Source organism: Alosa alosa, chromosome 24 (assembly GCF_017589495.1).
Source record: "Alosa alosa isolate M-15738 ecotype Scorff River chromosome 24, AALO_Geno_1.1, whole genome shotgun sequence".
NCBI lineage: Eukaryota > Metazoa > Chordata > Actinopteri > Clupeiformes > Clupeidae > Alosa > Alosa alosa.
In genome coordinates this window covers 10,454,843-10,482,475 of record NC_063212.1, presented here as the reverse complement: position 1 = coordinate 10,482,475, position 27,633 = coordinate 10,454,843, and the positions used below count along the sequence as shown (strand labels likewise).

At 49.6% G+C, this 27,633-nt stretch overlaps 1 protein-coding gene across 2 annotated transcripts in view; it reads left to right on the top strand.

The window, feature by feature from the left end:
- exoc6b (exocyst complex component 6B) overlaps positions 1-23,399 on the top strand; it is an 83,424-nt gene extending 60,025 nt beyond the window's left edge. For both annotated transcript variants that reach the window (XM_048235885.1, XM_048235884.1), the window contains 2 exons: positions 19,338-19,450; positions 22,653-23,399. In XM_048235885.1, the coding sequence (XP_048091842.1) occupies positions 19,338-19,450; positions 22,653-22,779 (240 nt within the window). In that variant the 3' untranslated portion in view covers positions 22,780-23,399. The remainder of the gene's footprint in view (positions 1-19,337; positions 19,451-22,652) is intronic.
- Positions 23,400-27,633: the final 4,234 nt, after the last annotated feature.

Below are 27,633 nucleotides of genomic sequence, written 5' to 3'. Positions count from 1 at the left end.
CTCAGGCTGTCTCACAGACTAATGATATATCCCCTTTCTTCCTCTCTCCTCCTTGTCTTTCCAGCAAATGTTTATCAATCCGTGTTTAGTCTTTTCCTCTTAATTCTGCTAACCGCACACTGGACGGAGGATGTTTGTGTATGAGTGTCTGTGTCTGTTTGAAAGTGTGCACAGTCTACTGCGGATGGGAAAAATCATGATATCAACGGGGAGGTGGTGAGTGAGTGTATGTATTTGTGTGACAACCCCCTCCTGAAATCACACCATCCCTACCATCCCTTACCCATCTCCCCCATCCCATACACACCAAATCAACCCCCCACCAACCCACCCACCCACCGCCACCTCCTTTTGCAAAGCCAGTGTGGCCAACCTGGGCGTGTGTCAGGGCTGAAGCTGGGGATGACGGATGGTCTGGATGCGGGAGGAGGCCAGGATGAATGAGCTGACAGACAGTGACGGATGGCTCTTTCTTCCTCTAAAACAATCCCGTTTTGTCCCGGCTGACACCATGATGCAGTGCCACTTGTTTTCCATGCGGCTTTCTTAAATCTGACTTCACTGAAGGAATTGGGGATGTGTGTGTGTGTGTGTGTGTGTGTGGGGGTGTTTGTGAAACTTGTCTGGTTTTCGCTTTGTTTCTTGCAGAAAAGAGCGGCGAGTCCAAGAGTGAGAGATCGAGGGTGGGAAGGAAAGAGAGAGAGAAAGAAAGAAAGGGAGAGAGGAAGAGTGTAAGAGAAACAATACATAAAACAAGTTTCTGCAGTGGAATTAGGTTTCTCCTTTCATGCTTGGCTTTGAAGTGAAGGAGCCTTGTTTTCTCTGTGTGCTGCTCCTGTGTTCTCCAGTCCTTATGATTAATAGAAGATCAGAACTAGACAGGGGGGGCACGGCTATCCCATCATCCTGCCCTGCCGTGGTCCTTTCTGGAAGGGCTGACTCAGAACTGCAGCTTGACCCAGGTGCACCTGCAAGGCCGGTTCTGAAAGGGCCCGATAATCCCCCCTGATGGCTCCCCTATTTTGTGTCCCAGCTTCCCTGGGGGTCCTGGGATGGAGCTTGGGGGTCAGCAGGCATTCTGTAGCTGAGACAGAGGAACAGTCCGGAAGCTCCGGCAAAGGGCGTCGGGAGTGGGGGTGTGTGTGTGTGGGGGGGTTGCGGGTTTTGAAGATGGGAGAGAGAGAGAGAGAGGGCGCCTCCGGCGCCTCTGTCTTTCAGTCTTTTCATTCCGCCCTCGCATCCTCCTCTCTTTCTCTCCTCCTCCCTCCTCCGCCATGGTGAAAGGGAGCGCTTTGCCTCCTTCTCTGTCTGCTCCCCACTTCAATGGGGCGTCAGAGAAAAGGTGGCTGCCGGGCGAGGGGAGGGATGATGGATGATGGCGCCCGTGTCCAGTGGCACCCTGGTCTATGGCATACTGTGGGAGATTGAGGCGATGCGTGTGACAAGTGAAGGCAGATGAAGGGGACAAGATAAGCTGGCCTGTGGGAGAGTTAGAGACCCTCAGTCACAAAGAATGTGTGTGTGTGTGTGTGTGTGTGGGGGGGTGTTTGTGAAACTTGTCTGGTTTTAAGTTTGTTTCTTGCAAAAGAGCCGGGCGAGTCCAAAGTGAGAGATCGAGGGTGGGAAGGAAAGAGAGAGAGAAAGAAAGAAAGAAAGGGAGAGAGGAAGAGTGTAAGAGAAACAATACATAAACAAGTTTCTGCAGTGGAATTAGGTTTTCTCCTTTCATGCTTGGCTTTGAAGTGAAGGAGCCTTGTTTTCTCTGTGTGCTGCTCCTGTGTTCTCCAGTCCTTATGATTAATAGAAGATCAGAACTAGACAGGGGGGGCACGGCTATCCCATCATCCCTGCCCTGCCGTGGTCCTTTCTGGAAGGGCTGGACTCAGAACTGTACGCTTGACCCAGGTGCACCTCGGCAAGGCCGGTTCTGAAAGGGCCCGATAAATCACCCTGATGGCTCCTATTTGTGTCCCAGCTTCCCTGGGGTCCTGGGATGGAGCTTGGGGGGTCAGCAGGCATTCTGTAGCGCGAGACAAGAGAACAGTCCGAAGCCCCGCAAAGGGGGGCCGGGGGTGTGTGTGTGGGGGGCAATCGGGGGTTTGAAGATGGGAGAGAGAGAGAGAGAGAGAGAGGGCGTCTCCGCGCCTCTGTCTTTCAGTCTTTCATTCCGCCCCTCGCATCCTCCTCTCTTTCTCTCCTCCTCCCTCCTCCGCTCGCGGTGAAAGGGAGCGCTTGCCCTCGCTTCTCTGTCTGCTGTCACTCCACTTCAATGGGACGTCAGAGAAAAGGTGGCTGCCGGGCGAGGGGAGGGATGATGGATGATGGCCGCCGTGTCAGTGGCACCCTGGTCTATGGCATACTGTCGGAGATTGAGACGTGCGTGTGACAAGTGAAGGCAGATGAAGGGGGACAAGATAAACTGGCCTGTGGGAGAGGCGTTAGAGAGACCCCTCAGTCACAAAGAGAATGTGTGTGTGTGTGTGTGTGTGTGTGTGTGTGTGTGGGGGATGGTTGAGGGTAAGACAGTGAGAGAGAATGAGCAGAAAAGAAAATATGACAATAGTATGGGCACAGAGGGAATTTGATTGATATGCAGAGTGAGAGAGCAAGCAAGGGAGAGAAAGGGAGGGATGGAGAGAGAGCGAGAGAGAGAGATGGACAAAGTGAGCGAGCGAGTGGCTCGTGGGTCTGGAGTGCGTAGTGGCTATCCTGCTATATTTAGCGTCGGTGGGAGGCAGTGGCGGTGGGAACCCTTGGCTGGCCCCGCGGCGTGGGAGTCCTGCCGGCCGCTGTGGTGTGGCGGGCCCCCCGCTGGAGCTGCGCTCCCTCAGCCACAGCCGGCCTCAACTCTGCCCTGGATCCTCCGCATACCCAAATTCCTCCAGCGGGGGAGGTGTTGAAGTGGTGTGTGTGTCTCTGTGTGTCTGTGTGGGTGTTTTGGGGTGGTTGTTGGCTGAAGGTGGATACGTGACTGGACAGTTTTCCTGGTTCTCGGTTGACACAGCGGTGGCGGAGGAGGCCGGCCTGTGGTTTCCTCCGCGTTGTGCCGGGGCCATGTTTGTTGTCTGTTGTGTTGTGTTGTTACTGGTGTTGCCTTTCAGGGAGTTCTTGTACAGCTGTCCCAGGGCACTGCAGCAATCCCTCATTGACAGAGAGACAGGCAGACAGACCGACAGACAGACAGACAGGCAGGCAAGCAAGACAGAGAGGGCCCCGGGCCTGGAGCCTGGGACCACAGTCGTCTGGCAGCTCGGTGCAGGTGTCACTCAGCTGGGCCGAGTCCAATTCACTTACATCCATCCAGGCCTCGTGGCACAGAGAGGAGCCGATGGCTTTCACAGATGGAGGGGGATTGAGGTTTGGTTGTTGCACATGGTCTGGAGTCTGTATAGGGACATCCCCCAGTTTAAACAGACGTGTACACACACACACACACACACACACACACACACACACACACACACACAGTGCAGGGGGCAGTCTGCTGTTTGAAGCCACGAGGCGGCTACACATTCCTGTGGGCTCTCCGCAGGCATTATCCAAGAATTCCTCAGAGGCTTCCGAGAGGTTCAAGTGGAAAATACATTTTCCACCTCCTTCTCCTCCACCTCAGCAGAGTGCCTGTGTCCAGTGCGTGTGTGCACATCAAAAGAGTCATCTCTCTTTCCTCTCTCTCTCCTTCCCTCCATCTCTCTCCTCCTCCATCTCATTCACTCACTCTCTCTCGCTCCCTCTCCCCTTCCCTCCATCTCTCTCTCTCTCCCTCTCTCCCCTTCCTTCCATCTCCCACTCACTCACTCACACACTCTCTTTCTTTCTCTCACTCTTTCCCTCCATCTCTCCCCCCTCCATCTCTCTTCCTCTCTCTCTCTTTCTCTCTCTCTCTCTCTCTTTCCCTCCATCTCTCCCTCTCCCCTTCCTTCCATCTCTCTCCCTCTCCATCTTGCTCACTCACTCACACTCTCTCTCTCTCTCTCTCTCTCTCTCTCTTTCCTTCATCATCCCCTCCATCTCTCTCTCTCTCTCTCTCTCTCTCTCTCTCTCTCTCTCTATTTATTTTTCCCTCCATCTCTCTCCCTCTCCCCTTCCTTCCATCTCTCTCCTTCTCCATCTTGCTCACTCACTCACTCTCTCTCTCTCTCTCTCCCCTCCCTCTCTCCATCCATCCATCCATCCATCCATCTTGTGTGCCCATCCCGGTGGACTTTGGATGAGCCTCCTGGTCTTTGGCACGAGTGTTCCACAGACACGGCCTCACCACCTTCTCTTTTTTCCTCCCCCCTCTCTCTGTTTTCCCTCTCTCTGTCTTAATACCCTTAATCCATCTCCACTCTCCCCAGTGTTCTGGCTCTCTCTTTACTGTTCAGCTCACCTCCAGGGTGCTGCCAGCGCCTTCTCAGTTTAATAACGCTAAAGCTCGGAGCATTAGAGTGATACTTTCACTTGTATTGTTTAATAAGGGATTACTGATTTATTTTGGTCTTATTCAATATTTGGTCTCTCTCTACTCCTTTCCCCTTCTGTCTCTCTTTCTGTTCTTTATTTTTTTTCTTTCATTCTCTGTCTTTCTCTCTGTCTGTGTTTCTCTGTATGTTGGTGCATGTATGTGGATATGCAGTTAGTAAGTATTTGGAGAGGGCTAAACATTTGTAAGTTGACCTCTGTACACCACCACCATATATATGAAGCAAAGCCATCAAGATGTGCTTTAAGTGTGGGTTTTCAGTGTTAATTTAAGGCGGATGAACCAAAATATCGCATTAACTGTTCAGGAATTAAAGCCATTTTTATACATTGGCACTCCATTTTTGTGGAGTAAATGGACAATTGACTGATGAGCAGTTTCATGGCCAATTGTGGCCAATTTCGTCATTATGCCATGTCAGATTAAGCAGATAAAAGATCTGGAGTTCATTCCGAGCATTGGAACTCTCCAGAGAGGTGTTGATGCAAGTGCAGGAGGCCATAAATAGGCTGACTGAACAAACCACATCTATCAGACTTGCAGAAAACAGCAACAGTCTGGTGCATTCTTTTCTTTTAGTATTTTTGTGGCTTTTCGCCTTTATTATGACTGGACAGTGAAGAGACTGACAGGAGGTGAGTGGGATGGGGTGGGATCGGGACATGACTCAGGTCGGACTCGAACCTTGGTCCCCGTGGGCACTTGGGCCTGTATGTGGATGTAAATGACTATAAATGCATAATAGTGGCTGTAATTCGACAAGGGGGTTTTGTTCAACCTCATGAATTAAAACGGAAAATTTACACTTAAAGCACATCTTAATTGCTTTGCTTCAGATCCATTGCAGAGACAAAAAATTGTGTCGCTGTCCAAAGACTCATGAGTGTAACTGTATAGTGTTACTGCCAGCCTCTTTATAAACCACCATGAAGGAATGTATTCAAGGCTAGTTGACAGGTTAGACGGTGAGAAGTTGAAATTTTCCTCTGGAAGATGGGCATATATGTTGAATTGTCAGTTCCAGTACAGGGGATACCCCCCCCCCCAAAAAAGATTTCTCCCTGCCGCCAGAGAATCCAGAGAATGTTCCAGCCCGAGAATTTATACACTCCTGCCCCCGCTAATTGGGGTGCTGTGTCAGACTCAAAAACGCGTCTACTGGTATTGAGTCTCACTTTTTTTTGTTATTGTGGTGGTGGTGGTGGTGGGGATGGGGGTGATATTGAAGACAGGCGGAGAGGTGGAGAAGCCCTGAGTCCTTACTGTATTCCGAGAGGAAGAGGGTGTGTGAGAGAGAGGAGCCTGCTCTTCGGCCACTGTTTGTGCAGACTCGCTCAAGCACAGCCCTGTTTGACAGCTAACTCCAGCCCTTTGGCAGGAGAGCCGGCCAACAGGCTTAACCTTTTGAGGAGCAGCACCTCCTGCAAACCCCTTTAGGGGCCGGACCAGAGAGTGGTCAGCCTCAGCCTTCTGTTAGCTGGACTCCACTCACAGGATGTGGTTGCTGGCTCGCTCTTAGCCATACTAGTAAAGACTGTGACCTGTAGGCACACACACACACACACACACACACACACACACACACGGCCTGACCAGATGAATTGGCTGTGAAATTATAACCAGTTGCTTTCTTACATCGTGTTGATACAAAGTGCAAACCAGCCATTGCCAAAATCTGCCATTTTTGCAAATTTCTTAGTTTCATTAGAAGGTTCTCAGCCACAATTTCTCAGCGAAAGATTGCACAGCTGGGCCACAGTGGGAGAATGTGATTAATTCAAATCAGGATTTGATTATATTTCAGGGTGATTCATTTATTACTCATATCACGCGCATATGTGTACTTGGCTATAGCTGATAAACATCAGAGTGCAAGTGTATTAAAAGGTCTCAGGTCTCTGATAGTAACAGCATTTTTTTTTACTTGTAGTTAAGTTTGACTTTGTTGACTTGTTTATTTTGGTTTGGGAACGCTGGAAGAATGCTCATTTTGTTCGTCATCGTGTATACAGTATGCTTTCCAGGGTAAATACGTTTGTCAATAGTTTGTTTGTCCGGTAGTTCAGCCTCGGTACATCAGTAGAATGGGAGGGGTAGAGACAGCAGATTGTTTTTGGGGACTGCGATGCATAGCACAAATTGTTTGATGTCATACACATCCGACAAGGACAATTCAAGCCCCCCTCGTCCACATGCTGTTAGAAATTAGTATCAGTCGTGATGGACTTCTCTGAAGAATCGCTTTGGATAAAAAGTAATAAATGTCACAGTAATGTAGTTTTTATAGTTATGAATTCCCTAAAAGACTGTGTGTAATTGTGATCTACTGGGGTTGGAAAAGGAACAGGAAAACACAATGATTCTCTGAATGGTCCTACCTCGTTTGTCTTCCATTCTCATTTGTCATTTGTCCCTCTGGTTTCTTGGTTTCAGTCTCCGAATGTGAATGTGAGAGAGAATTTATTTATGGTTTTGGAATGTTTTGAGCTCGAAAAATCCAACAATGACTAGAAATGGTTCTGGGAAAAAGGGCACATTTTAAGGAAATGCTTGCACACAAGATTTCACTGTCAGTGAAAATAGAGAGACACGCTCAAATACGCCCACACAGACACACACACACACACACACACACACACACACCAATACACTAAAATCAGACGTGCCCTTTAGGTCACATGCTTTCCCCGTCTCATTACAGAAACTCCGATTCTGCCTTCGGTTTCGTCTCTGGGTTTCCCGTCATGTTTATGAAGTGCATATCCTCCACGTTGACTCGTGGTTCGGTTTAATTTTGGAGCTTCCCGATACGCTCGCTCGAGCGGGTGTTTCCAATCTCGACGTGTTCTGACCCATCTCGCAGGCCATCAATCCACACTGGCAAAGGCGGATGCTTACTCCGCGGGCCGTCCTGCTCTGTCGCAACAGTCAGGGTTTCGCTTTCCATGGCGACACCCCTCCACCCCCGTAGCTCCTCAAATTCTCAGGAAAAGCTGAGGGATTTCCACCGTCTGTGTACTGCTTGTGTCAGTGGATTTGTGTTGTGTGTGTGTGTGTGTGTTGTGTGTGTGTGTTGTGTGTGTGTGTGTGTGTGTGTGTGTGTGTGTGTGTGTGTGTGTGTGTGTGTGTGTGTTGTTTGTGTGTGTGTGTGTGTGTGTGAAGGCTAATGAGAAATACTTGCGGGATCTCCAAACCAGGGTCTTCCCAGCAGATGTAATGCGGCTGCCAGCCGCAGTTGTTTGGAATCCCAGTGCACGCAGAGGGAATGTGTTTGTGTGTGTGTGTGGGCGTGTGCTAATTAAGTAGGATATGTTAAGAGTAGGGTTGAGACATTCCTTCTTACCTTTGAGAACACAAGGTGGGATACAGTTCAGTGTGACTCAAGCTTCTGAGGCATATTAGAGTCATGTTTGTTTGGATAGGAGCCTCTATTACTGATAAGCAAGCAGTAACCGTCAGTGTTTTGGATAGAGGGTGACAGTTGCCATCGCTGCTAACACAGCGGTAGCTGACTGTTAGTGGTTTAGCAGGTTCGGCGAAGAGGTGGCGAACTTGGGAAGTCATCAAGTCAACATGGCCCTGCTCTTTCTGACCATATCAACAAAGCCTATGCCCCCCACACACACACACACACACACACACACAATCTTCCACGAATGAGAGAGCTTAGGAGAGGGGGTGCACGAAGATAAATGAGAGAGAGAGAGAGAGAGAGAGATGGAAGGAAGGAAGGAAAGAAAGCACAAGAGATGGGTAAGGAGGGGGCATTCAGAGAGGGAGAGACAAAGCGAGAATGTGGGAGACAGTGAAATGAGAACTTCAGGCTGAAATTGATGAGGCTTTGAGAAAGAGAGAGAGCGAGAGAGAGAAGAGAGAAAAGGAGAAGAAGAGAGGGATGGAGTACAGAGGGTGACTTGGACGTGCTGTCGGCAGTGCCGGAAAAACAGAAAGAAGAGACCAGACTTCAGCCCCCTCTCTTGCGTTGCCATCTTTCCATTCACTGCCAGACAGTCCGTGACGGGCTCATGGTTTGACTCTTCCTCTTGGATAACCTTTGAGTGGTGTGTGTGTGTGTGTGTGTGTGTGTGTGTGTGTGTGTGTGTGTGTGTCTGTGTGTCTGTGTGTCTGTGTGTCTGTGTGTCTGTGTGTCTGCGTCTGTGTCTCGGATAGAAAGAGTGTTAGCATGCTTGTGTCATTTTGTTTCTGTCTGCAATTGAGTGTCTGTCTGTGTGTGTGTGTGTGAGGGAGAGAAAGAGAGGGAGTGAGTGAGTGGTGAAAGGCGAGTGGGAAGGAGAGGCAGTGTATGTAAGACTCATTTAAGCCCCTGTCACTGGCCTTTTCGCTGTGAGTGTGATGCCCTCTTGTATGGAGTCAGTAGGGGTGTATAGGCTCCAGGAGTGGGGGGCTGACATCTCTTTTATGGCTCCAGTGTCTGATGGAGCTCCCTCCGGGCGCTGTCTGTGGGTGCGCTTTCTTCTCCCTGCGCCGGACGATGAGACTTGGGGAGAATCGACTCGAATCCGTCCGCCATGGTCACGCTGTTTTGGAAAACGACCAACGCTGACCTCTCTTCCCACACCCTCGGTCTGGTCTTACCCTCTCTCCTCCTCTCTTCTCCTCCTCTCTTCTCCTCCTCTCTCCTCCTCCTCTCTTCTCCTCCTCTCTTCTCCTCCTCCTCTCTCCTCCTCCTCTCTCCTCTCTCTCTTCTCCTCCTCTCTTCTCCTCCTCTCTCCTCCTCCTCTCTTCTCCTCCTCTCTTCTCCTCCTCCTTCTTCATTGCCCCCCTCCCTCCCTCCCCAGGCCGAGGGGACAGTGTGAATGCAGGGATGAATTCTTCCCCAAAGATCTGCCCCTTGGCCAAACATTCCCGGCTCTTGGAATCTCGTGCGTTTTGGAATGTGTGGCCTCAATCAGTCTGGCTGGCTAAGCTGCTTATATGAAAATGTATAGAAATCTGTGTGTGTGTGAGTGTACATGTGCCTGTGTGTGTGTGTGTGTGTACGTGTGTGTGTACATGTGTGTTTGCGTGTGGGTATTTGTGTGAGTGTACGTGTGTGTGTGTGTGTGTGTGTGTGTGTGTACGCACTTGTGCACAGGTCTGGTGAAGGCACGTCTCCACTGCTCCAGTCCTGTAAGTGATTCAGCAGGGTTGGCTGATGTGAACCCCAGTAGGGCTGGAGGATGAGAGCGCTTGAGGAGGTTGATGCCCCTGGAGAGGTGAGTCCGTGTGTTTTAACGGGCGGGCGCAACAGTGGGGAAGCATTAACCCTGCTGGCTCCCTCTGTCCCCTCATACACACACCGCCTTCCCACAGTGGCTTTCAGCTGGAGCTACTGTCTGTTTGCAGCACAGAGGTGTGTACACACGCACACACACATACACACATGTACATACACACACACACACACACACACACACACACACACACACATACATACATACATACATACATACATACATACATGTATACACACACACACACACACAGAGATAGACGTTGAAGACGTCCTCTTTCGTATGGGGAGTGCAGCATGTGGTCGTGCTAGGGCCTACTCAAGTGCAATGGATGGCCTTTGCAGATGTACGGCATTCTGGAAAGCACCGCACTCTTAGCAGCCGAAGAGCAAGAGGAAGAGGAAGAAGAAGGTTCTTCCTCTTTCTGTGCTCCACTCTTCTCTCCTGTCCCACTGGCGTACGGTAACCGGCCACATGCTGAGGCGGTGTGTGTGGAACCTACGGCTTTTCCTATCAGAACTCGGAACACTTTTGGTTTTTGTTTTCTTCTGATCTGCTGTAAAGTAAAAGAAAAGAGAAGGAAAAGGTGTTTTTCTCAGTCACGGGGAGGAGTTTGAGACTGGAAATCAGTTTGGGTCACCGAGTTGAGAGGACTGCTTATGAAACCCATGTGTATGGTTGTGTGTGTGTGTGTCTCTGTGTGTGTGTCTGTGTGTGTGTGTGTCTCTGTGTGTGTGTGTGTGTGTGTGTGTGTCTGTGTGTGTGGTTTGTGTGTGTGTCTGTGTGTGTTGTAATAGGCAGTTTAGGTTCATAGGCCAGGGTTGTGGTGAGGGCAGCATAAGACCAGAGGGTGTAAATTTATGTCAGAAAACCTGCAAGTGTTCGTGTGTCTCTCTGTGTGTGGGTATGTGAGAGAGTGTGTTGTTGTCAGAAAGATAAAGGGCCCGTGTGTGTGTGTGTACATGCATGCTTGTCTTCTGGAACGTTTCTGTTTTTGTGTTGCTGTGGACCTTGGGACCTCAGACGTTGCTAACCCCTCCAGCCAGTGATGGATGGGAACGTTTGGAAAGGGGATGTTGGAGCAGAGAGAGACAGAGAGACAGAGAGACAGAGAGACCGAGAGACCGAGAGAGGTAGAGAAAGTGAGGGAGAAACTTTCAGAAAAAGGACTGTTGGTTAGTGAGGGGGGTGTGATGGAGTGAGTGAGCAGGGCGAGCGAGTGAGCGAAGGAGAGGGGAGGAGGAGGGGGGAGAGGGAACAGACAGGCGTGTGACGTGTGGGGCTGTGAACTCGCTCTGGCCCTCCTGCACGCTGGCTGACCTTCCTCTGCTTAACAGCCAGAACCCAGACCAGGTGTAAGCACTTTCCCCCAGCCTCCTGCCTGCTCTCTTCCTGGAGAGAAAGAAAGGGAGAGAGAGGGAGAGAGGGAGAGAGGGAGGGAGGGAGGGAGGGAGGGGGTGCAGTCAAGTGGCCCCCGGCCGACCCTGTTCTCGTTTCCTTAGCGCCAGCCCAGCGGACGATAAGCCTGAAGCGCTATCTGTCTAATTTCTCTGTCTTTTTTATTCTTTCTTCTTTCTCTCCTTCTCTCCTTCTCTCTTGTCTCTCGCTCAGCGAGGGCATTGTAAGCATTGCCAGGGCTGAGTATTGGGGGTCCTGTGAGGTATAGCTGAGGGAGTGGCAGAGGGCTCTCTCGGGCGGTTGATGACCCTCTAACAGCTAACAGTTTTGGCTGACATCCAGAACCCCCCCCCCTCCCCTCCCCTCTACAGTGAACCCCCCCTCACTCTCGCACCCCTTTGGGAGACACATCGTTGTGGGTGCAGCTAAGTATCCCCCATCCCGTTACGCGTCTCTTAACTGCCCCTTCGCTCTCTCTCGCTCTCTCTCTCTCTCTCTCTCCTCTTCCTCTCCCCTCCTCTTCTCTCCCCTTCCCTCCTTCACTTGAATGTCTCTCTGTAATGTGTTCCTAAGGGCCATTTTTGAGATTGGCCCGCACAATGGCCAGTCAGCGGCTTGAAAAGGGGATTTGGCCAATTTCAGCCATACGGCTGGCATGGCTGTGACCTCCTGCCCCTCCCTTTGTTTTGCATGCTCATCTTTTCTGTGTGTCGTGTGTTTGTGTGTGTGTTTGTTGATGTGTTTATTTCCTTGCCACGTTGAGCCTGCGAGGCCCTTGTGAACTCTTGTCACTGGCCTCGCTCTGACCCCGCACCGTCTAACCAAGTTCATCGCCGTGGAAACAAATCATCTTGGAAAAAAAAAGAAAAAAAGAGGCCTTATCTGATGCGGCGGATGTTGACGCCCCGTGAAAAGGTTGTGCGTTCTGTGCGACAACACCATGCTGCTGAATTGTGTTTTCCAAAAATAACTTTCCCACACACACACACACACACACACACACACACACACAATCACACACAATGTCACTTTTAATGGAGAGTAATTGAATTTCCAGTCAGTGTACTTGCACATGAGGGAATTTCTGGAGTTAAGGCGATTAGAGCTTTCGGGCCTCGTTGGACGAGGGGAGCTCCACACAACAGTGTGAATTTGTCTTATGATTTTCAGCTTGTCAGATTATGCGACTTAAGTCAAATAAAAGTGCAATGTGTCTCTGCCACCTGGGAGTGTGCACGTTGAGATGGAGTCGGACAAGCCAAGGCACGCTGTCGCTCCAAGATAAAGTCAGGTTTTGGTGAAATGAAGAAAAAGCGTCCCATCATAGCTACGACGGACCTTGTTATGGAGTGTTTTATAGATCTGTTTTTGAAATAAGGGTTGCACTTGTGTGTTTGAACATTGCTGCAGTTACATACTAAACATTTCTGCATTTGTCCATATATCACAGCTTGGATAATCACACCTGTAGGCATCCAAACATGCTAGATGATTTGTTGGGGTCCCAGCAAAACAAAACAAAACGTGTGTGTGTTGAGTGGTGTGTTATTTTAAGTTATTTACTTACTTGGAACACATATTCATATCTTCCCTCAATTTTCCCAAATGTACTGGCCATTTCACCATTTCCAGCTCTCCCTCTCCCTCTCCCCCCTCTTACACACTCTCTCACTCTCTCTCTCTCTCCTCTCTCTCTCTCTCTCTCTCTCTCCCTCCCTGTTTCTCTCTCTTTCTCTCCCTCCCTCCATCTTTCTCTCTATCCCTCCCTTTCTCCCTCTATCTCTTTTTCTCACCCTGTGTCAAATTCCCTCTCACTTCATATTAAGCTTCACCAGCAGCAGCAGTAGCTCCCACCTGTGGCTCTGAGTCTCTGACCACCGCCACCACAACACCAATCCCATCGTATGATCCATCTCCCGATTACCCATGCTGCATCTGGTGCCTGTGGCGGCTATAGGGATTCCGTCTGTCTGATACACAGGCCTTAATTCAACCGTCCCTCGCCCACCACTTTTTCTTTAACTCCAGCCTGTTGAAGTCATTAAAAAATGGAGTCGATGCTGAATAGCCACACTTAACTTGAATGTTGAATAAACACACACATGCACACACACACGCACACACAAACATGCTCCCCTACTCTGACCGCTCCATCGCACCGTTGCCCTGGCCGTAAACTGGCCCTTGTCTCTTGCCGTGCGAGGACAGGAAGGTGAATGAGAGGCTAACTGTGGCCCCTCAGGAAAGACGGGGCCCCTCCTGCCCCCCTGCGACGTGGGTCAGCGTGTGTGTGTGTGTGTGTGTGTGTGTGTGTGTGTGTGTGCAGAGACGATCAGCCCAGCACCGGTCTGATAGCAGAACAATAACCCCGCACTGCAACCTACCCCGGAACCACCGGCCATCAGGCCGATGGACACTAAGAGTTCTCACACACATGCACACACACACACACAAACATCCCTCTCGCTCAGTCAAATGCTTATGCAGCCCGATAAGACACTGAGAGTGTGCGCGCGCACACACACACGCACACGCACAAACAATCACCCCTCTTGCTCAGTCAAATGCTTATGCAGCCCGATAAGACACTGAGAGTGTGCGCGCGCACACACGCACACGCACAAACAATCACCCCTCTTGCTCAGTCAAATGCTTATGCAGCCCGATAAGACACGAGAGTGCTGTTTTTTTGACCCTTTTAAACTGTCACTCAGAGGTCTGTGCTCACACATAGACACACAGACACACAGACACACAGACACACAGACACACAGACACACAGACACACAGACACACAGACACACAGACACACAGACACACAGACTCTCCTCTCACTCAGTCAAATGCATATGTATGCTCACATACACACACACATCCATCATCAAGATGTCCGACCGTATTTAATCTGCGTTTCTTTTCCTTTTTTCCTTCTCCCCTCCCCCCTGTCTGATCTCCACTGCTCACCCTCTCAGGGGTGCTCTCTATCAGCGGGTCAGTTATGGGTGCTTTCGCCTCAGCTTCTTGACCCCTTGGGAGCCACTGTCGGTTCATGCATGAGAGGAATGTTTGGCTCTGATGGCTAAAACTTTTCTCTCCGCTCCGCTTGCGGTGGGTGTAGTGTGAGACTGGACTTGCCCCCGTCTCTTGCCCTGTGTCTGTTGCACTCGGCCCCCAGAGACTCCAGGAGATGGATGTGTCTGCGTGTGTGTGTGTGTGTCTGCGTGTGTGTCTGTGTGTGTGTGTCTGTCTCTGTGTGTGTGTGTGTGTGTGTGTGTGTGTGTGTCCACGTGTGTACAGTGCCCGTGTGTTTGTATCTGTGTGTGTGTGTTTGTATCTGTTTGTGGGGAAGAGGTGAAGGATGCTCTCTTTAAGATGGACTGAAGACCATATCCTCAGTTTGCCACTTTCACTTGGACTGCTCCTTGACGTGTGTGTGTGTGTGTGTGCATGTGTGTGTCTGCGGTTTCCATTCAATCGAGGACAGCAAACAGGAGCTCCGAGTTGTCATGAGGGGGAGATAACCTGGGTCAGATAACCTTTGACCTCCGTATGGTTGCGAGGTCGCTCCTCCTGTTAGCTGAAGAGTGACAGGACCTGCGGGGGAGCCCTCTTCCTCTTCCCCCGTGTGTGTGCCGGCCTGCTGATAGTGCTTATCAGCACCCTGCTACCAGGCAGCAGCCCTCCCCGCTGAGTGATGCCCCCTTCCCTCCTCACACTTTCACCCGCTCCTGTCCTCCTCCGCCATCTCCAGCGCACTCTCACAGACCTGCAGCAGTCTGCCTCATCTGCCCCTCGTCTGCCAGGATTTCTCTCTCTCATGCTTTTCTTTCTCTCTTTTTTTGCTTGTTTGCGTGCTTTCTTATTTGCTTTCTTTCGTTATTTCTTCATTGTTTTTTTTCTATTCCTTCTATTTTTCTATTTTCTATTTTTTATTTTTATTTTTTCTTGCTTCCCTCCCTCGGTTGTTTCTTTTCTTTGTTTTTTTTACCTTTGACCCTGCTGATGGTGCGGCTATCTCCTGTGTCACCGCTCTGATAAAATAATCCAGCCGCCTCTCTTCCTCACATACACTGACCAGACCAGACCAGACCGGTGAGGCCAGTCTGATGGCATGTTGTTAACACACTAACTGATTCCCACAGGTCGTCATGCTGGTGTGGACTACATAAGCCTAAGCCTGCCCTCATAGCAGTGTGTTTATGAGAGAGAAAGAGAGAGAGATTAACTGACTGACATTAGGAGACAGATAGGAGGGATCCACCTGATCTTTAATCCTTTCCTTGTGTGTTACATTCTCTCACTCATTCATCATTCTTCCTCTATCATTCCATCTCTCTGTCTCTGTCTCTCTCTCTCTCTCTCTCTCTCTCTCTCTCTCTCTCTCTCTGTCTGTCCTCCTTTCTTCGTTTGTGTATTGTCCCCTGCTGACCTCTCGACGCGTGTGTGTGTTGTTCACTAGAGCAGCCCATATACTGCGCTCTGGAAGCCCTTCTATCTAGCAGCCCATGTCCTGCACTCCTCTGGTCCCCACTGTAGTGACCGTTGCTGGTGGCCCCGCAGCCAAATCCACACGTGTGCAGGGGGCAAGCCCCTGGATCAGGTGTCGTCCTCTGGCCGCCAAGCAGTCCGTCAGCTGGACTGAGGACTGAGGACTGAGGACAAGCAAAACCTGGCGGACTTCACATACACGTACAGCCATCCCATGATCATGATGCATCCCCTAGTTGAACCCTCAGGGTTTTTGTTGTGTTTTGTTGTCTGTCTGTCTCTGAATTCTCTCTCTCTCTCTCTCTCTCTCTCTCTCTCTCTCTCTCTCTCCTCTCTCTCTCACATTCTCTGGCAGTATGCCGGCGCTCAGGGCTTTTACAGGCCTGCCTGCACTACCATAACAATACTAATCACCAGCAGGGAACACAGAGATCAGCCAATCCAACAAACAATAACATGAAGAAGAAGAGAGAGAGAGAGATGGAAATAGAGAGGGGAGAGAGAGATGGAAAGAAAGTGGGAGAGAGTGAGTGAAGGGGTAGGGTGTGTCAGGTGGATGAGATGGAAAGCGAGTGATGGAGTACAAGAGGGATGGAAGAGAGAGAGATAGAAAGAAGGGGAGAGAGGGAGAAGGAGACTGAATGGTGAGGGTGAGCGAGCGGATCTGTAGCCCATTTCGCCCGCCCGAGTCGAGTCGAGTCGGCGGGTTCAGAAGCAGAGCTGGAAACAAGCGGGGGGAGTAGACCAGAAGCAGATGAAGCCGGAGGGCCTGTGATGCATAAGGAGAAACAGAGGTCAGCAGTAGACACAGAGACACACACACACACACACACACACACACACACATACACAGAGAGAGAACAGAGCTGGCGTGTGGCACACTGGAGGCTGACTGATCATTTTTTGAGGAGAGAGGGCAATGTGTTTGCGGGAGAGACCATTGGCAGGACCTCAGGCCCCCACCAAGTCTCCACTCTCGCTGGCACTCTCTGATGTTTGTGTGTGTGTTTATAGCATGTGGCCATTGTTTATGTATGGCGTCCAGTTTGCCTTCTCTTGTGTGAATATCGGGTTACTGGGCCATGGGTGGCAATTACGTAACCGACCCAGAGCAATTAGCCTCTCGTTGTGTTGGTGCGGAGAGTGGCGGGCAATCAAACGCTGCCGTTTTTCCCCTCAGTGTGGCAACGAGGCGTGATGAACGCGGCACGCTCCGGAGAGCAGAAGGAGATGATCCCAGGTCAGGTCATCCTGCGCTAAAGCCAATTAATGGGAGTCGGCGTTCCCGACCGCTCCAAGCAAACACGCATACAGCGGTCTGAGAAGTCAACACTCTGGCCGAACAACCCAGGCTGACATCCCGAGAGAGAGCGAGAGAAAGAGAGAGAGAGAAAGTGGGGGAGAGAGAGGGGGAGAGAGAAAGAAAGAGGGGGGGAGAAAGGGAGAGTGAAATCCCAGCATGCATAGTCATGTTTTTTTCTTCTTTTTTTGGAAGAATGAGAGGAAGTAATAACACTCTGGCTCCCCCCCATGTGACTCTGTCTGTTTGCTCAACGAGAGAGCGAGAGAGAGAGAGGGTGACGGAGGAGGGGAAAAGGAGGGGTGATAGTGTGCGGGAAGGAGGGGGGGGTGGTGAGGTTGGGGGGGGTGGAGGGGTCACGGCGAGGTGAGCGAGGGAGAGACGGAGCGAGGGAGACGCAGCGAAAGTTCACCAGGAGGTGAAAGCAAAAGGAGGCGGGTGAACTGGAGGTCATGGACGCGTGTGACAGCCCAGCGCTGCGTGGAGCTGAGCTGGGCGGCATGCCGGCGTGTGTGTGTGTGTGTGTGTGTGTGTGCGCGTGCGTGTGTGTGTGTGTGTGTGTGCGTGTTTGTTTGTTTGTGTGTGCGTGTGTGTGTGTGCGTGCGTGACACGGCAGTGGCGTTTCTGGTTACGGCAGCTCCCTTCCATATACCTCTGTCATCCTCATCTTATTTGTCGCCTCTCGTTTCTTCCTCCTCTCCGCCTTGTTGTTCATTCTCTCTCTCTCCGTCTCTCTCTCTCTCTCTGTCGCTCTCTCTCTGTCTCTCTCTCTCTTCCTCCCCCGCAGGATGAGTAGAGCGTGCTGGGAGAGTGAGAGAGAAAGAGAGAGAGAGAAAGGGGGGGGGAGAGAGAGGGGAGAGAAAGAAAGAAGGGGGAGAAAGGGAGAGTGAAAATGCATAGTCATGTTTTTTCTTCTTTTTGGAAGAATGAGGGAAGTAATTTCACTCTGGCTCCCCCCATGTGACTCTGTCTGTTTGCTCAACGAGAGAGCGAGAGAGAGAGGGACACGGAGGAGGGGAAAGGAGGTGATAGTGTGCGGGAAGGAGGGGGGGGTGGTGGGTTGGGGGTGGAGGGGGTCACGGCGAGGTGAGCGAGGGAGAACAGGCAGGGAGACCTGGCGAAAGTTCACCAGGAGGTGAAAGCAAAGGAGGCGGGTGAACTGGAGGTCATGGACGCGTGTGACAGCCCAGCGCTGCGTGGAGCTGAGCTGGGCGGCATGCCGGCGTGTGTGTGTGTGCGTGTGTGCATGTGTGTGTGTGTGTGCGTGTTTGTTTGTTTGTGTGTGTGTGTGTGTGTGTGTGTGTGTGTGCGTGCGTGACACGGCAGTGGCGTTTCTGGTTACGGCAGCTCCCTTCCATATACCTCTGTCATACTCATCTTATTTGTCGCCTCTCGTTTCTTCCTCCTCTCCGCCTTGTTGTTCATTCTCTCTCTCTCCGTCTCTCTCTCTCTCTCTCTGTCGCTCTCTCTCTGTCTCTCTCTCTCTTCCTCCCCCGCAGGATGAGTAGAGCGTGCTGGGAGAGTGAGAGAGAAGAAAGAGAGAAATCCGCCTCTGAGATACGCATTCAAATCTGCCCCATTATCAGGGCCAGGTGCTTATCTGCAGTGATGTGCGGGGCATGGTGGTTGTGTGTGTGTGTGTGTGTGTGTGTGTGTGTGTGTGTGTGTGTGTGTGCGCACTACTCTCCGTGCCGTGAGAATTAGGAAGCAGGGAGGCTGGAGGTTCTCGAGGTTGTTTCCTCTCGGTCCTGAAATGTCTGTCATAGCAACAGAGAAGCACCATTATCTTGTCCATAATACACACACACACACACACACACACACACACACACACACACACACACACACACACACACACACAACAAAATGGACTGTATGTCACTGTATGAACTTTCGCTGATTTGATGCTCATTTTGTTTTCAAGTCTAACATCAATGTATAGTTAACAGAAATCTGTGTATGTATGTGCGCCTGTGTTTGTTGTGTGAGTGTGTGTGTGTGTGTGTGTGTGTGGCAGAGAGACGGGGGAACACACTGCTTATTGATCTGGGCCAAACTCTGGGTAGCCCGTTTGATTTAGGCCCGGCCGCCTGCCAGCTTTTCTAAAAGACGTCGGGTCAGCCACGGGTCAGGACCCACAAATACCTGCCTCTGTCTTGCCTCACATGCGTCTCCGCGTAATCTCATTTTGAGGAGAGGCTCCGTGTCTTACGCAATGCATGGAGGCCAGCACCTCGGCAAGTAGGACAGATGGTGTCGAACTGAACTTGAACTCGGTTGATGACTTGTTGTTCTCCCGGCCTCTGGGAACACTCTCTCTCTCTCTCTCCCTCTCTCTTTTCCTTTGCTCCCCTCTTCCTCATCTATTTCCCTCTCTCGCTTTCTCTATCTCTCTTTTGCTCTCTCACTCTCACTCACTCACTCACTCACTCACTCTCTCTTTTTTTTTCAGCTCCTTGATCTCTTCACCCAGTGGGACTGGTCCACGTACCTGGCGGACTACGGGCGCCCCACCTGCAAATACCTGCGGGTGAACCCGCACACCGCCCTGGTGCTGCTGGAGAAGTGAGTACGCTGTGATGGACAATTGCACAAGCGCAGCTGCTGGGATGACTTTTCCTCCATTTTGACGACTAGTCCAACTGCTCCCACAAACACACACACGCACGACACACACACACACACACACACAAACACACACTCACACGCACACTTACTTACACACACACACACACACATACACACACTCACACGCACACTTACTTACACACACATACACACACACACACACACACACACATTTGAGTTTTTTATTTGAATCCACCAATCCGATTTCTTTAAAGAAAGGATTCAGCTATACTCAGAGATGATACAGCTTTGACATTCAAGGCCACACACACCACAGGCACACACTCACTCACTCACTCTCTCACACACACACACACACACACACACTCACACACTCACACACACACTCACTCACACACACACACTAACACACACAACACACATTTGAATTCTTTATTTGAATCCACCAATCCGATTTCTTTACAGAAAGGATTCAGCTATACTCAGAGATGATACAGCTTTGACATTCAAGGCCACACACACACACACACACACACACACACACACACACACACACACACACACACACACACACACACACACACACACACACACACACAGAGGTGTACAGTGTAAGCATGGGCTCCATACTGATGTCTTCTCTCTGTTCCCTTTCCTCTCCGTGCGAAGGATCTCTCGCGCGTGAGTACTTTACCGTAATGCTGTGCATGTGTTTGGAGTGGCAGGCCTGCCCGGTGTTGGGAATGCACCGCCTTCAGTGCGGGTGTGTTAATGTGGGTGTCGAGCCCGCGTGTGTTTATACGTGGATTAATTGTCTGCGAATGTATTTATCTAGTTTGGTTTTCCCTTTACTGCATGCACTCGTGTGTGTGTGTGTGTGTGTGTGTCTGTGTGTGTGTGTGTGTGTGTGTGTGTGTGTGTGTGTGTGTGTGTGTCTCCTAGAGGATAGTGTGTGTGTTTCTTTCACTGTGTGTGTGTGTGTAGTCTCTGGGATGGACAGAGTGATTTCTGCCACTATGTCTGCTCCCTGTACACTCTGGCTGGCCTCCTGTGTCTCTGTCTCACACACACACACACACACACACACACACCCTCCTGTGTCTCTGTCTCACACACACACACACACACACACACACACACACACAGGCACGCACACACTCACGCACGCTGGAGAGAGTCCCAAGGGAGTTGTAGTCGCCTCTTTTGCCCTGTAGTCTGACTTCCTTGTTTCCTGTCTGCGCCGTGGCGCGCTGTCCCCTGGAGCCATCTCAGTGCCACTCACGCCAACACACTGCAGCAGAGTGTGTGTGTGAGTGTGAGTGAGAGAGCGTGAGCGCGCTCAAACTTAGTCAGGCAGCAGCTGGGGCGGCTTTCCTGAAGGAGAGGCCGAGCCGATCTCCGGGTCACCCTGGCTGGTTGGGGGGGAGATACAGGCGGAATGTGAGGTCTGCTTTGTCAGGAACAGCAGGACAGACATGGAGCGATTTGCTTTAGCAGGTCTGTGGCCAAGAACATTCAGAAAGGGAGCCTTTGTCTTGGACTCGGAGGGAGATGAAGGGACGATGGGGAGACTAATTGGTCAAACAGCCACAGCTTGCAGTTTTGTGCTGATTTTTTGACCCTTTTAGACTGTCACTCAGAAGTTTGTACTTGCATGCGCACGCGCTCACGCTCAGGTGCACACACACACATACACACCCCTGGTTTGTTAACGCACGTTAACACATGCATTTTCTGACGCACACACACACACACACACACACACACACACACACACACACACACACACACACACACACACACACACACACACACACACACACACACACACACACAACACATACAGACACACACAGACATGACATCACACACAGACACACACAAACCAATAAACCAAAACAAAACAGTAGTCAAGCAGGGGCAGTGATGGAGATGGCTATCGCCGTGGCGATAAGAGTCCGCGGCAGAGCAAAGCACTGATCCCTATCGCTGTCACAACACTGTTAGGCGGATAACTCCACTGACCTGACAACCTACTGCCGCACTGACGATAATAGCCTCGGTGTCTGCGCCTATTTGCTTGTCTGTGTGACAAAGAGAGCCATTCTCTGCAACGCCGTCTGTGAAATGCAAGAACCTGTGCAAACTGCTCACAGATGTCTTTCTCACGAATGCCGTTTCTATTGGGTGTTTATATAATTAGTCACCTTGATACTATTAGATGCCATGTGTGTCAGCGGTATACGTTCAAGTATTTCTCGTGTTAGAGAGATACCACATAAAGGCCTACAGTAGAAATGGAAAAGGAGAAGAAGTGACTTCAGCACCTCTCCTCCAGGCTCACAATATCCCATATTTTTCATGCTCTGGGTGGCCTGCACTGCTGTTTCGTGAATAATGGGCCAGTTTTTAGAGGGATAACCAGTTTTGTTTGCAGCTGATTTTCTGTTATTGTATACATTTTTTAATCAGCACAAATGGATATTTTTTTGAAGACTATAAGGCAAACTTTGTGCCCGAATAACACTTCCAGTAGTCCCTTCCATTCAGAGATGAAGTCCTTGGCCAAGTCGATGCACAACCTAGGCCAGAGTTTACACCGTGGGACACTAGGTGGTCACTTGTGCCTTCCGTTTGAGAGTAGCCGGCCGTGCTTGGGACATTCACGGCGTGCTAAGCCGTTGGCACAGCGGGAGCGGGCAGCCACTGTTGGGGTGGTCTCGTCGCGCTTCGTCCTGTCTCGGCTAAACCCCCCCCCCACCTTCCACCTTACGCACGCCCACCCACAATCATGGGAGTGCTATCCCCACCCCAACACACACACCCTCAAGTCACCCCCCTGCAGCCAGACTGTTGTCCCATCATGTGAGCAGCGGTAGTGACCGAGGGACACCGGCGTCACCAGACCCCGCGATCATGAGCTTGGGTCAGACTCCATGGGACCTCCCCAGAACAGTGCTACCCCCCCACCCCCCAGACATGGGGCAACCCCACTGGGCTCAGGCGCCACCAGCTGTGCTCACTGGACGGGTCGCCGCCCTGCTGGCCTACTTTGTCTGTGCTCGTCTGTGTGTGTGTTGCATTGTGTTTGAGATAATGAATTGTCATATGCATATACGTGTGTGTTTTTGTGTGTGTGTATGTTTGTGTTCATGTCCAATTCTTCCCTCCCATGCAGAATGAAGGACACCAGCCGGAAGAACAACATGTTCTCGCAGTTCCGCAAGAACGAGCGCGACAAGCAGAAGCTCATCGACACTGTGGTCAAGCAGCTGAGGAACCTCATCTCCTCACACCAGTCCTGAAGATGCAGTCCTCTCATTGGCAGCCGGGTGTCAGCTGACACACTCCAGTCCTCACCTCATTGGTCACCTCTGCCATCACAGTGAAAAAGCAGCATGTTTCTTCATCCCCACAACCTACCTAGTTGTGCCAGTCACACCACCATCACATCTACCCACCCTATGCGTATATTTGCTTCATTCAGATGTGCCACCTGCCTCTCTTAAGCACGTTTGTCCTCACAAGTCTCCTGTCTTGTGAAACGGGATGACTTTTCAACCCCCAACAAGAAGAGAGTTGCTCCTTCTCTTCTCCTGTCCTTTCCTCGGAGTTCCTGTCTTCCCATAGGATTTGTTACAAGCACAGGAAGGGATATGGACACCATTTCATTCCCTTCGCCTCAGACCAGAACAGACTGGTTCGGACGCAGGGTGCACAGTGACAGGTCACCCCAGCCACACAGAAGTGTTGTTCACAAGATGCTGGAAGACCTTTTTTTTTTACCCCATTGCGCATTCAAGTTTGCCGAGGTGGTACATTAGTTACTGATGCCTGTGTGTGTGTGTGTGTGTGTGTGTGTTTTCACAGCTGTTGAAAGACTTAAGTTTGTAAAAGGATCAAATGATTTTGACTGCTAGCCATTTTTGTTTTTCATTTTGACAGTTTTTTTTTTTTTTTTTTTCTAACCTGATTGAACTGGAACACTCTCACTGATTGTATGCGCTAGCCAAGGTGACCATAGGAAGCTTTTAGTAGGCCACAGCCGGGGAAGGTAAATTGTTTGTTGGAGAATGAGAGTTGAATTTATGAAAAAAGAGGAGTGCCATAGCCTTAGTGTATGCCTTAAGCCTTTGGCATGCTTCTCATCGCCTTACAGTTACGAATATAACCTGTATAACTCTATTGTATAGACACCTTTTAATATCGTTGTGAGACAGTTAGTGTAGGCACTGGATACAAAGGGTCTAGTCTTCCATAAATATAAGTGTGTGTGTGTGTGTGTGACAGAGGAGAGGACTGACAGTTAAGCATTTTTACAAAACCTTCATTGTATGAATGATGGGTTCTTTTTGTCATTTTAAACTTTTCCTGGTTGATAGGTGCAATACAATATCCAAGTGTAAGAAAAGTGTATATGGCTGATCTGGGTCTGAGCAGACAAAATGGACTTGATGTGGTTGATTTAAATCTCATCAAACTGTTCCAGTTCAGTGTGGGTGCTTATTCGAGTGGTCACTCTGCACCCAAACAAAGGGATTCAGACTGGTTGAAAGATAAGGAAAAAAGGGAAGATGCTGTCCTTTCAGCTTTAAAGGGACACGATGCATCATGTTCAGATTTTATGAGAGAGAGAGAGAGAGAGAGAGAGAGAGAGAGAGTGTGTGTGTGTGTGTGTGTGAAGGCATGTGTGTGTTCATCCAACTGGAGTTCCGAGGAAAAGACACACTGTTGTGCTTGCGTGTATATGTTTGTGTGTATGTCGACATTTTGCTTCTTCTTTTGGGCCACAGTCCGAGTCGATGCCCAAGTGATACAGAGAGCTTGTTGCCACAAGAACCCATTGGTTTGAAATTAAACTGTTTTGATGGGATTCTCTGTCAACTGACACTGCTGCACTATACAGTTTTGTTATGTTAAACCACTAATGGATAATTTTGCAATACTAATAAAGCTTAAACAAATGGCCAAGAGCAATACTGAATAAATCAACCAAACTGAAACGCATCTTTGTTCGTTATTTAAATACGGGTTTTCAAAACACCTTTCCCTTCACTTATGCAATAGCTTTCGGGGAAAGGGGAGGTCAGATTGGCCAGACTGACCTTGTGTATTTGGATGGATATTCATTTATAACTTTCCTCTGGCTGCTTGATATGGCCTGGGACCACCCACATTGGGTTCTGTGTTGTGTGAAGAGGTCTGTGGAGAGGTGCTGGAGGGGGGGGCAGGTGATGTGGAGAAGTGTGCATACAGTAGGGGTCTCTGGATGCCGAGTGACCTCCCCACCCTCCTCAACCCCCACACACACACACACACACATCCGCCCAATCTAGCTGCCCCCCGTTGTTTTGAGCAAGCAGTAGAAACGGAAGAACAGTTCTAGTTTTATATGTAACAGACTGCTACTTCCCTTTGTGTTTTTCACAATAGGCCATATACACATGACCTTACAACAAATGGATATAGCTGTGTGTGTGTGTCTGTCTGTGTGTGTCTGTCTGTGTGTGTGTCTGTGTGTGTGTGTGAGAGTGAGGACATCCGTGAGCTGTGACCAGACTACCACAAATGCTCTCTCTGTGCGCACTCTGACACCCTTGTCCTTGTTGAGAGGCAACACCGTGGCCTGCCTTGGGTGGTAAGAGCCTGCATGTTTTGACTGGAGTGGGTACAACAATTCCCTTTTGGGTTTACTTGAGCGCGACTGGCTTCACCCCAACCCCCCTCCCTCTCGTTGGAGGTCAGGAAAACGGTTCTGCCAGCTTGGAAACAAATAAAGCCTTGCAATCCCCCGGACTCCTCTGCTCATTTCAGCGGATTCCTTGTTTCCACCTCTACCCTCTTTCCGTATTTCAATGAGACAAAAAATTCCTCCAGTTTAAAAAAAAGAGCTGTATTGTCATGACTATATGCAAATTTAAACCAAATATGTTTAGTTGCCGTAAAAATACTAATACATCGGATCATGGGCAGGGCAGCCAATAGTGAGGAAAAACATTCTTTCCTCCATCATTAGAAATATGGCTTCTCATCACTTGTGGGATGATGAATATTTTTCTTATAACTTTTTTTTCTATTACTTTTTCATGTTCACTTCTCTGTGTAATGAGGTGCAATGCTCTATCAGTCAATTTAATAAGTGCCAAACAAATTCTTTGGCTTGGCTGAGACTGTCGCTCATCAAGGTGATTTTTAGTTTTTGATCCATCATGGTTAAGTAGCCTGCCACAGTGTACTTGGGTACATTATTTAGTGGTTTTGTTTGAGTTGTCCTCAAGAGAGTTGAGGTTTTTCCGCAGCTGTAATTTCAGTTCACTGCAAGTTTCTTTCCCCTCTGCAACAGATTTTTGTATATGACAGGATTGAAGGAAATGAAATGAAAATGAATGAATTTGCTGAAGCGTTTGATTGTTTTATCTCAAAAAAAGAATTGTATGCTTAGATGTATCCTACCCAAACGGACTACTTATCTAAATATGTTCACGCTATCACTATATGCCAGAACGTGTATGAAGTTAGAAAAATCTTTTGAAGTAAATCTAGCATGCTTCCAGGCATAAGTAAGTAAAGGAAGTAAACAAAAGCCTAAGAGGCCACTCAAAAGCCTTTTGAGAAATCGAAGTGATGCACATCGCAGTATTTGAAAGACAATATCTCTCTTCTGCACCATTGACAGAATGATGACCTAAGGGCCCCTACTGTACATTCCACTGAGCATGAGGTCCTCCACTTTCATAAGTGTCATTTAGACCGCAGGGTCACGGTCCTGAGTCATATCCTCTGTCAAGGGGCCCTGAACCAGACGGAGTCAGTCTGGCCCTTAATGCCAAACCTCCACTTCCATCTAGGACTTTGCTCAAGTAGGAAGCTGCCAGCACATTCCTCCTTGGAGTGAAATTGATAGCGCAAGCTACAGCTTTTTAGGTCACTTTGGGGTCACAAGCACAAACCTGGTCCTTGACTCTGCCCATGTAGTTTTTAGTATACACTATACATAGACCAACTCGTGGCTCAGTAATGTCTACCTTTTGTCAGTGTTTTATGGCTGCAGTATTCTAGTGTCCGTTAGGCCAGTGCTGTATATCATCTTTTAAAATGAGCCATTTTCTTCCCACCTGTCATCAAAGCCATTTTTGGATGTTGTCTCTGAGAGGAGGCCTATATAAGCAAAATAAAAAGTTCATGGCAGAGGAGGAGGTCAAGAGTTCATTTGTCAGACTGCCCAGCCAAAACAGTAGCCACTTGTAACGATATATTTGTAAATACATGTTGTAGTTTGTGCAATAAAAGCTGGCGGTGACATTCTGCCTTTATTCATAAGTATGGCTGCCTTCATGGCGAGAGTCACCATCGCCCATGAAGATTGTCTGTGTGAAGCGCTTTGAGTAGTTTGTAGTTTGTGTCATTGTCTAGCACCGTTTCATTGTCAGCAGGCATGAGATTTGGGCCTGTGGAAGGGCATGGAACACCCTGCTTATATAATGTCAGCCAAGCTTCTGCTCACGGTTTCCTGTAAGCAGTTCTTTCCATGCCATCTATGCCTACCTGATTGTTCTTGGGGCCTTAGAAGTAATCTGTCTCAATATAATACTTTTTAGACAATACTCATTGTTAATGTGCTTCCATAAATAAGTGAATTTCCATAGCCCCAGACTTAGTGACATGTGGAAATAGAAGAGGGTAGTGTGGTTGTATGTGAATGTGTGTGTGTTGTGTGTGTGTGTGTGTGTGTGTTTGTGTTCTGTGGTTGTGCGGCTGGCTATGTGTATTTACTTTGCACTCGTACTTCCCATTTCCCCAGGTACTAAATGCAGCGCGAGTAGGGTCACAGCAGGTTACTGTCTGGGTCCCTGTCCCTCTCCGCACTCCTCAGAGACTCCTGGTTCCTCTCTGGTAATGATCTGAGCCACAGGCACAAACAAGATAGCGTGCCACTGCACACACGCACACACACATACTAGCGCAGAAAAACGTCCGTCCCGCTATACACACAAGCTGTCATTAATGGCCAAAAAAAAGGCCCTTCACGCATGCACGCTTTGCAAGTGATGGCTGAAGCCGATAATGTGTTCTCTCAAGTCCTTGTCTCATACGGAAGGAGGTTAAAAATAGGACGAAAACAGTGGGGCGGCGGGAGGCATTGTCGCAGGCTGGAGGCA